The sequence below is a fragment of the Gossypium raimondii genome, chromosome 10, assembly GCF_025698545.1.
Source record: "Gossypium raimondii isolate GPD5lz chromosome 10, ASM2569854v1, whole genome shotgun sequence".
In the NCBI taxonomy this organism is placed as follows: domain Eukaryota; kingdom Viridiplantae; phylum Streptophyta; class Magnoliopsida; order Malvales; family Malvaceae; genus Gossypium; species Gossypium raimondii.
The window spans coordinates 26,664,068-26,673,033 of NC_068574.1; the positions used below are offsets into that span (position 1 = coordinate 26,664,068).

Consider the following 8,966-nt stretch of genomic DNA (forward strand, 5'->3'; position numbering starts at 1 on the left):
TGATGACTATTTTGCAAATTAAACTTTCATAATTTTATGGGAATCATTTTAATATTTTCACTTATTATTATGGTTTAATAAGCCAAAGAAAATATTTATGGAAATAAATCAAAGAAACCCTTTATATATATATAAATAAATAATAGAATGTTGATTACAGCTAAACATTGTGAGTTGCATTCTCAGGCTTTCTAATATTTTATAGAAGATAGGTAAGAGTGTTTGAATACGTGCTAAATAATCATCATTCAATTCAAGCCGAAGGAGGATTAAGTTAAAAATATAAGATTTGTATGAAAAGAGAGAGGCAGGCAATTTAATTAAACATAATGCTCAATAATGGTTCCATTTCACCTAACTTGCAACATGCAATAACACCTTTTTTTCAATTAGCAATTAAATTAAGGAATTATCCCAAAAGTTCATTTTGAATGCTGCTTGTTTGTTTCTTTTAAAGGGTTACAAACTATAATGGATTAAAATGAAAATTTTCAAAAACGTTAATTGTTTATTAGGAAAAATAAAATAAAATGATTGATAACAATTTACCTGGAATTATTTAACTTAATTCAATTTATTAGGAAAAATAAAATAATTTTTTTATTTAAATATTAATAATATTATATTTATATAATTAAATTTAAATAAAAATCTTAATTTTAATAATCGGAAAATGGAGATCTACCAACTCCGCCCCCACCCAATTTCACCACTCTTAACCTATTTATAACATCCTTACATCGCCGCATATCCCTCGCCACTTCCCACTCTCTCATTGCTATCTTTTTGTTCCTTTTCCAAGGGAGAGTGTGATCTGTTCTTCTTCACTCCATTTCTTTAACCCATGGCTCTTTCCGTCGAGAAAACCGCCGCCGGCCGTGAGTACAAGGTCAAGGACATGTCTCAGGCTGACTTCGGTCGTCTCGAGATCGAGTTGGCCGAGGTCGAAATGCCCGGTCTCATGGCTTGCCGAGCCGAGTTCGGCCCTGCCCAACCTTTCAAGGGAGCCAAAATCACCGGTTCTCTTCACATGACCATCCAGACCGCCGTCCTCATCGAAACCCTCACCGCCCTCGGAGCTGAAGTCCGTTGGTGCTCTTGCAATATCTTCTCTACCCAAGACCATGCCGCCGCCGCCATTGCCCGTGACTCGGCAGCCGTGTTCGCCTGGAAAGGTGAGACCCTCCAGGAATACTGGTGGTGTACCGAGAGAGCCCTTGACTGGGGTCCCACCGGTGGACCTGATCTGATCGTGGATGATGGTGGTGATGCTACTCTGTTGATCCATGAAGGAGTTAAAGCCGAGGAGGTTTATGAGAAAACCGGGCAGCTCCCAGATCCGTCTTCTACCGACAATGCCGAGTTTCAGATTGTTTTGACCATAATTAGAGATGGGTTGAAGGCAGATCCCAAGAAGTATACAAGGATGAAGGAGAGATTAGTTGGTGTTTCTGAGGAAACTACAACCGGTGTTAAGAGGCTTTATCAGATGCAGGCCAATGGAACCTTGTTGTTCCCTGCTATTAATGTCAATGACTCTGTCACCAAGAGCAAGGTACATTTTTCCCTACTTTTTTGCTGCTTTACCTTTTGAACTTCTTATATGAAGGATATTGTCTTTGTCCAAGCAGATCTGATAAAAAATGATTTAGAAATAACAAAACAATATACATATTTTTTACAATTCCTTCAGATCTGATATTTGCTTGCTCTGTTTTTACTGTTAGTGGCGTTTAGATTGTAATTGCAATGCTGATGGTCTTTTTGTTCATTAATTGAATTGTAGTTTTTACTGTATTCTGGTCTAATTGTTGCTATGATTTGATCTTTTTGAACAGTTCGATAACTTGTATGGATGCCGTCACTCTCTTCCCGATGGGTTGATGAGAGCTACCGATGTCATGATTGCTGGTAAGGTCGCTGTTGTCTGTGGTTATGGTGATGTCGGCAAGGGTTGTGCTGCTGCCTTGAAGCAAGCCGGTGCTCGCGTCATTGTCACCGAGATCGATCCCATCTGTGCCCTTCAGGCTCTCATGGAAGGACTTCAAGTTTTGACCCTTGGGGATGTTGTCTCCGAGGCTGATATCTTTGTCACCACCACTGGTAACAAGGACATCATCATGGTTAACCACATGAGGAAGATGAAGAACAATGCCATTGTTTGCAACATCGGTCACTTCGACAATGAAATTGACATGCTCGGTCTCGAGAATTATCCTGGTGTCAAGCGCATTACCATCAAGCCTCAAACCGATAGGTGGGTCTTCCCTGAAACCAACACCGGCATCATTGTGTTGGCTGAAGGACGTCTCATGAACTTGGGTTGTGCTACTGGCCACCCTAGCTTTGTCATGTCATGCTCTTTCACCAACCAGGTGATCGCCCAGCTCGAGCTGTGGAAGGAGAAGGCAACCGGCAAGTACGAGAAGAAGGTGTACGTTTTGCCTAAGCACCTTGATGAGAAGGTGGCTGCTCTTCACCTTGGAAAGCTTGGGGCTAACCTCACCAAGCTCACCAAGGATCAGGCTGACTACATTAGCGTCCCCATTGAGGGTCCTTACAAGCCTCCTCACTACAGGTACTGAGGAGAGAATACGAGAGAGAGAGAGGGAGAGAGTTGGACTAGAAAAAGGAACCATACAACGGGATGGTTTGATTGTTTGTTTTTACTAAAATTTATTGATGATTTGTGGTTAGATGGTTAGATTTTGATTTTGATAGGAGTTTGCGTGTGGGATGGATGGTAAGTTTTGGTGGAAAAGAAATGAGGTCTCTGCTTGAAGAAGACCAAATGGGGTTTGAATAAGGTGATGGGGATTGTGTGGGAGATGATATTTTGCCATTGGTGCAGTCCAGTTTTGCTGCATCTGGTTTTCAATTAATTAATCAAAAAAAAAGATGATTTTCACTTTCTATTTGATCAAATATTGACACCCAACTTTGCCACTAATCTTGGTTATATTATATTTAATTGGCTTTATTATGGCAGAGGAAATTTCATAGTGGAAAAAAGAACGTTGAACTAAAGAGTAGGATATTTGTTGGCAAAAAGGCTGTTGCTGGTTGGAGTAGGTTGTATTCTTTTTTAATTTTCATACTTGGCGTTGATGGTGGCCTTAGAAAATGGAATAATAAAGGGTAAATTATACAGTAATTTTACATTTTGGTCACTTAATTCGGGCGGCATAGAGCATAGAGCAGAGGGTGGTTGGCAAGAGTGAAGGAGGCAATTGACTACTGATTTGGGGTGTCCAACTTTGGAGAAGTAGCAAGGCCTCTCTCCCCTAGGCCATCCTTTGATTTGAGAGCTGCACGTTTCACATTTTATTCCATACCACTCTAATGCGATGTTTGGTTAGAATCTTATTTTTCCAACACTAAGAAATCACGTCTCCTCGAATTCCATGTTCAGGTGATTACATAAATAATCAAACTGAGGATAAAAGAAAAATGTTTGGGGACTATGGATCTAATAATAATATTACGTGTGTATTGTGAGTCCAAAATAGAGGTTTTGAAATGTTTAGTATACGCGTTTATTATAAATGTTCATAGGTTGATTTTATGTATCACATTAATGCATTTTATTTTTGTCTAAACTCGATCCGGTCCGAAATATAAATTTAAAATTTTGCCAAAATCTATCCATATTTTAAATGATTAGCCCATCTCCATTTAGGCTTGTTTCAAATATATATTAATTATAATTTAATTTTTTATAAATTTTCTTTTATTGAAAATTTAAATTTAGACAAGTTAACATATTTTTTTTATGTTTACATAATATTGTATTATATATTAAAAACCCTAAACCCACCGGTGGTTCGGCGACCTAAGCTGGCTAGATTCTGGAACCTGTGAGAGAGAGGATGAGAGAATTTCAAAATTTTTTTAAATGGGGTTAGAATGTTTTTTTAAATTTTTTTTTTTGGCATTTATAGGCTTAGTAATACGGCGCCGTTTAGGGCTGATTGCCATAGCCCTAAAACGGCGTCGTTTAGGCCTTAATCCCCATTCAACCCGCGCGTCGACCCGACCCAGGGGAAGGATTCGCGTGTTTTGCTTCGAGAGGTTATTTGCGCATTTAGCCCTTCCACATTTTTCAATTGTTTTAATCCAATCCTTTTTATATTTTCTAATTTATATTTCAAATTTTATTTCATTTTCAATGTAGTCCTTGCAAAATGGCGCGTTTTAAGAGTGCGAGAAAATTTCCCATATGGCCCTCTGTCCCTTACGCGCGTTTCATTTTAGTCCTATTTCGATTTTACCATTTAATTTATTACAAATTTTGCCTCAAATTTTATTTGGATTTCAATATAGTCCTTTAATTAATTTATTTTTATTGTTTGTCTATTAATCTGTTTATTATTCTTTATTATTCTTTAAGTTATTTTTATTTTTATATCCACTATTTTTCATATATACCTAAGCTTTAAAATTGCTTTTACAAATTTACTTGTTTTATTTCCTCATTTTAATAATTCTTAAATTTATCTTCACGTACGTTTGTTTTATTTATTATCTTATTTTTATGATAATAATGATATTATTATTATTATTATTATTATTATTACCAAAACCCTAATTTCGCCCATTTTTATATCCTTAAAATATTTTATAAATTGTTTTCATTAAGTATTTATTTGTATATTTATTTATTAATTTCCTTTGTCCTTTTAAATTTAGTATTGCCTTGTTATTTCTTGATTGTTTTATTGTTGTTATTCATTGATATTATTTATTTTATTTTTTATTGTTAATATTAGCATTAAAATGATGTATGTTATATTATCATTGTTGTTGTATTTGCAACGATTTGTTTATTAGTACAATCGCATTGAAGTCGTTCGTTAGCTTAATATTTTATTCAGTATATCATTTTAAATATTACATTAATTTTCATCCAAATTCAAAAAAAGAAGATTTTAAAAAATAAGAAATATTTTGTATTTTGGAATTCGAAAGATCGTTCCCTAACTTACGGGGTTTCAATTTTCTGATAATCCGAATATACGAACCATTTTCAAAAAACACATTTTTAAAATTATCTCGGGAATTAAAAAAGAATCATGTTCCAACTTACGAGATATGATTTCTTCTTCAAAACCGAGATAATCAAAATTTTTAAAAATAAAATTTTTGGTGAATATTCTCGTTTCGGGATTTAAGATTATATCCTAATTGACGAGGTATAATACTTTTTCTCGATTGACGTAAAATACGTTTTAATTTTTAAGTAATTTTCACAAAAAGGGATCGTATTTTTTCTTTTTCAAATTTTTAGTTTTTCGACATTAAGACATTAATTAATCAATTAGGTACCAATTTTGGACATGACGAGGGTGCTAATCCTTCCTCGCATGGAACCGTCTCCCGAACCCATTTTTCTCAAATTTCGTAGACCAAAATCATTGTTTTAGTAAAATCGAAACGTTTTATTAGAACGATTAAATTGCAAGGTGATCCGATTACACCTCAAAAAAATATCGATGGCGACTCCCGTTTTTTCGTTTTTATTTTCAAAACAAAATTCGACTCCTTTTATATCAAAAAAATGGTTTCGACATAAATTACATAATATATAAAAATAAAATATGTTAGGCCCGGGAATACTAAGAGAGGGTGAATTGGGATTTTGAAAATTTCTTAAAAACCATTCTAAAATAGAAGAAGAAGGGATAATAACTAAGACACTTTTATTTATAGTGGTTCAGCCCCAATTGCCTACCTCTACTACTTTGGTATACCTCAACCTGTGATTTCTCAGTTCATCATACTTCAATTGATACTTTTCAAGGGAATTTTCAAGGAAAATGTATAACCTTTACAATTTGTCTCTTTTTCACATGGTTAAGATAAAACATTCCCCTTAATTTTTATGACTTAACTAAAACCATGTAGCTTTTACAATGCTAAACTAGAAATTGCTTTAAATCACCTTAAGGTTTGGGTTTAAGTATACATTGTAAATACAAAGAGAAAGAGCAGACAATTAATAAACCTCCAATAGGTGTGTGTTTGGAAGTTTGAGCTCTAAATAAAAAGAAATGAAATTAATGAAAGATAATACAATAAGCTTCTAAAGACTATGTACAAGAGAAATTAAGAAAATAAAGATTTGAAGTTAGGGTCTGTTTGTTTAGTGTAAAAAATTACAAAAATGTTTTCTAGAAAATGTATTATTTTTGGGGAAAAAAGATATTTTCAAATGTTTGGATGATGTAAAATATTTTTTTTGTTTGATAAACTTTCCGAAATCATTTTACAAAAATTGTTGTCATGAAACAAATACAATATTAACGAGAATTTTTCATAATCGATTTAGAGAACAAAGTTTTAATTAAATTAATAAACAACATTGATTTGAAATTATATTTTATTAATAATATAAAAACTAAAATTTAAGTAATATTTATAAAATTTGTAGAATAAATAGAAAAATAATCAAATGCATAAATTTAACAAACTTTCCATAATCATATGATTCCTAGTAATATAATCCAACAACAATGTCCACGTGTATAATTTGAGCTATATCAAAATTGTCTACAAGCATAAATTGTTCAATATACTAAATTAGCCAAGATAGTGGAGCAGGCCATGGGCCTAGATAAAGAAAATCGAACCCTTTCGAGCTTTTGGAAAGAGAGTCGGAACTTCTAGTTCACAACACTTGCCTAAGCAAGCTAAAGAGTCTTGAGAACTCTGGAGATCGACCTCAAGGTCTATTAGATCAGAGAAAGCCCAGGATTGACAACCATCGGTATTAGTGGGCAGTGTTAGAGGACCCACAAGAGACTCAGAAATTCCAAATTTTGAACATTGCTAGAAGAAACACAAAAGCGAGTGTCAGAAATTGACAGAGCTTGCTTCCGACATGGGTCTCAAGAACACTTTCCCCAAGATTGTCCGAGGAATGATAATAATCCTTTTGCTACCATTCAGAGATTTGTTCCTGCAGTTAAAGGACGGGGAAATAGTTGTGGTGGTTCTGTAGCGAGGAGTAGTTAGATAAGAGTTGGTTCTGTGGTCCATCAATTCGAAGCTAGAGCCCCAGTGCAAGCCTATGTGGTTTGAACCCGAGAAGAGGGTGATGCTACCAATGTTGTAGCAGATATATTTCTTTTATATTCTGCGCTCATTCTTGCTTTAATTGACATTGGCTTTACGCATTCCTATATTAACTCTATCTTCATGAAATCGGGAAATTGGATATCTGAGATGTCGAAAGTTACAATAGTTGTTTCTAGTCCTTTGGGACAAACTGTCTTAGTTGATCAAGTATGCAAACGATGCCTATGAGAAATCCAAAATAAAACATTCCCAATTAATCTGTTAATCAAGTTGTTTGATGATTTTGATGAAATTCTAGGAATGAACTAGTTGACTGAGCACAGTGTGATTTTAGATTACCGTAAAGGAAGTTCCTTATCCAAAGTCTTGGAAGTAATATTATTGAAGTCAAGGGCATAAGATCAAGTGATTCTAATCATATCATCTCATCAGTTCAGCAAAAAAGCTTTTGAATCAAGGTTGTGAAGCATATCTAGCTTATGTAATTAAATCTAACTCGAATGAAAGCTAAATGAGTAAGATCTAGACAATATGTAAGTGTTGGAAAAAATCCGGTTCAAAAACTGTTTTCTTACACAACGGAAAATAAATCGGTTTGTGATATTTATAGTAATAAACTTTTTTCGAAATCGCACTTGTGTTTTGAGTTAGACGGATCCTTGACGTTCTGGACTTTGAACTAAGTGACCTTCTCCGCTATCTTTGTATCACAAATTGCTTCAAGTGTGGACTTGAACAAATTCGAATCAAACATAGAACAATAAATATTTTCTTTACTTTCAGTGGGAAAGTAAATCTCTCTCTCAAAACATAAACCAATAGAATTGTTATTTTTAGAAAATATAATTTATTTTTAAAATAAATTTCCACTACTTTCTACCAGCATAGTAATATTGAAAACTTGAGAGACTTTTTGTTTCTCTCTTTTCTGAAGTTTTTGGTGTGTGTAAACCTTTACCATAGCCATCTATTTATAATGAGAGTTAGGAGAATCCTAGTTGAACTAGTAGAAGTCAAATAATATTAATTTAATAGAAAAACCCTAGCTTCTTATTATTTAGGGAGAGGGACGACAACCCTAGGTAAAAATAATAGGGTTTCCCGTCCCCTTGTTTTCACCAAGAGGGGATTGAGCCTTTTCTGTTCTAGGTCCAATTATATGTGTTTCTTGAACTTTTAACCCATCACTTTATAATTTAATTTAACCCAATACATATTTTTTTCTATTTCCCAAACTAAATATTATTTGTTAAATTAAATTAAATAAATTAATTTCCCAATTAAATAATTTTCTCAACCAAATTCTAATTTCGTTAAAATTATGAGAACTTTACCGTAAAAGAATTTACGAGAAAATATATTTAAATTTTCTACTTTTCAATGATTTCATGATGACCAATTAATTTAATTCTAATTTTGAATTTCAATTAATCAATTAATTAATTAATAATTTGAAAAACCTAAATTAATTCTTAGGTATTTCCATACTTAGTGAGAAACCACATTCATTTCTGAACGTTACCTATTTCTCTAAATTTATCATTTCTATCCATTTCTATTCATTTGATTTAATCATGCAATCCATTTTTGGTTTCAATGAGCTAACGGAGGGACTGATTGGACATATGTAATTAGGGCTTAAATGATTTATAATTAAGCTCGAGCTTTTCGCCTATTAATTATAAACTCATTTAACCATAAAGTCATTCCACTATTGTATTGTGACTGAGCTCTCCCTAATGACATACCATTAGAAAAGTTACTTGATCAGTGCTCGTTTAATGACCTTGTCATAAGTATGTTACCCTCATAAAATATCCATAATCTCTTTGGGATAGTATCCGTTCTCCCAATATGATTCTATTTTATCTCATGGTAACCATTACATA

General features: G+C 33.5%; 1 protein-coding gene across 1 annotated transcript; it reads left to right on the forward strand.

Moving 5' to 3' along the window:
- Positions 1–739: 739 nt before the first annotated feature.
- On the forward strand, positions 740–2,913 carry LOC105776320 (adenosylhomocysteinase). Its single transcript, XM_012598912.2, has 2 exons — positions 740–1,555; positions 1,839–2,913. Exons 1-2 carry the CDS (start codon positions 845–847, stop codon positions 2,583–2,585), a joined length of 1,458 nt encoding a protein of 485 aa, XP_012454366.1. The 5' UTR covers positions 740–844; the 3' UTR covers positions 2,586–2,913.
- The last annotated feature ends 6,053 nt before the right edge of the window (positions 2,914–8,966 follow it).

Bases quoted from the DNA above. Each gene is read 5' to 3' on its own strand.
- LOC105776320 (XM_012598912.2), top strand. From the start codon at position 845: ATGGCTCTTTCCGTCGAGAAAACCGCCGCCGGCCGTGAGTACAAGGTC. The intron at 1,556-1,838 runs GTACATTTTTCC...CTTTTTGAACAG, and splicing joins ACTCTGTCACCAAGAGCAAG to TTCGATAACTTGTATGGATG.